The 1,489-nt window shown below is 37.5% G+C and overlaps 1 protein-coding gene across 1 annotated transcript in view; it reads right to left on the bottom strand.

Annotated features, from left to right (window-relative positions):
* Positions 1 to 456: 456 nt before the first annotated feature.
* The window catches only part of SARC_00011 (hypothetical protein), a 2,377-nt gene continuing 1,344 nt past the window's right edge, over positions 457 to 1,489 (bottom strand). The window contains exons 2-3 of the mRNA XM_014306304.1: positions 1,041 to 1,118; positions 457 to 738 (exon numbers count right to left, since the gene is read on the bottom strand). Of these exons, the coding sequence (XP_014161779.1) occupies positions 508 to 738; positions 1,041 to 1,118 (309 nt within the window). The 3' untranslated portion in view covers positions 457 to 507. The remainder of the gene's footprint in view (positions 739 to 1,040; positions 1,119 to 1,489) is intronic.

The following is a 1,489-nucleotide window of genomic DNA, read 5'->3' as shown; positions in this document are numbered from 1 at the left end:
ACATATAAATAGAAGTATATATATATATATATATATTATTTATGTATGAACACAATATACGTGCATACATATATACATGTGTATGTAAATATGGATATGAATATATAAACTGTATTGTATATATATATATATATATATATACAAGCACACATACACACATATTTTTATACATTTCGCATTAAAAAAAAAAAGCCACATTTACAGATATATTCATTTAATTTCAATATTGTACATAATACGCCAAAAATACTAGTAGAGGATATTCATGCGTCTTTACCTGCAAGTAAATATGTATTATCAACGCTCCTTGACTTCGCCACGAACAAAATTCAGGGAACGCTACACCTTTTGGAAATATCTTGAGCTGCGAGACAGCTTTAACAACACACTTCCGATAAATTAATACAAACACCACCACATCTACATCGACAATTCACACAAACCATCACTTTAGCCATCAACGACGTCTTTACTTGCATTGTATAATCTTAAATTAAATAAATATATCTATTGACTGGCATCCTCTTTGTTGTAACCTCCACGCCCCCCACCCCCGCTCCGACCTCCTCTGCCCCTCCCATCCCCGCGACCTCTGCCTCCTCCTCTACCACGTGTTCCTCGGTCACTACCACGTCCACGGTCACCACCTCGCCCACGCCCACGGTCGCCGCCGCGCCCACGCCCACGACCCGTTGTGCTCATGGACGTAACTTGATCTTCTTTGACTTTATCGAGCACCTAACAAGAGCGGTGTTGGGGTTAGTGATGGTGTAGTGTATCAGTGTAAATGCGAATGTGCTTATGGCCTTAACTTGGACCTTAGTTCATTTTATTGAGCACTTAAAAAGAGAAGAAATTGGATTAGGCAGGATGTCTTAAAATCCGAGCGACACATGCGTAATTTTCAACCACGGACAGCATTTCCTGGCAAATTTGTTCGCTCGACCGCATGGACAATGTATTTGTAACAGAAATTGGCGCGCATTTTACACAGATTCAATTTGTATATACGGGTTGGTCGAGCACTAAATAGAATATACCTCGTCCGGAATTGAGAGATATTTTACTGTATTTCCCCGAATGTAACACTCCGGCAGCCTCCAAAATCGGTCGCCATCCTGTGTTGAGTAAAGTGTCAGCGGTGATGGCTAAGAGTTGTACTTGAAATCTATACAAATGATTATTCATCTGTATATGCGACAGATATCCAACTTCTAGAAAATCCAGTACAATTCAAATGCAAAACATCTTTCAGCTTCGCCTAGGATAAACCCGAGGTAGTTAACAAACAAACCAGTCACTGACAGACATCGAGGCTTTATATATATATGTGTCAAGCAGTGATGGCGAAGCTTGGAAGGCTAGCATTAGGAAAATTATAGTAAAAATAAACAAAATTTTCACGCGAGAATCATTATATATTTGAATATATATATATATATATATAAATATATATATATATATATAATATATATATATATAAATATAT

The sequence above is a fragment of the Sphaeroforma arctica genome (genome assembly GCF_001186125.1).
Source record: "Sphaeroforma arctica JP610 unplaced genomic scaffold supercont1.1, whole genome shotgun sequence".
Taxonomy (NCBI): Eukaryota; class Ichthyosporea; order Ichthyophonida; genus Sphaeroforma; species Sphaeroforma arctica.
The sequence above is the reverse complement of the archived record's forward strand: the minus strand, read 5'-3'. Positions and strand labels throughout refer to the sequence as shown.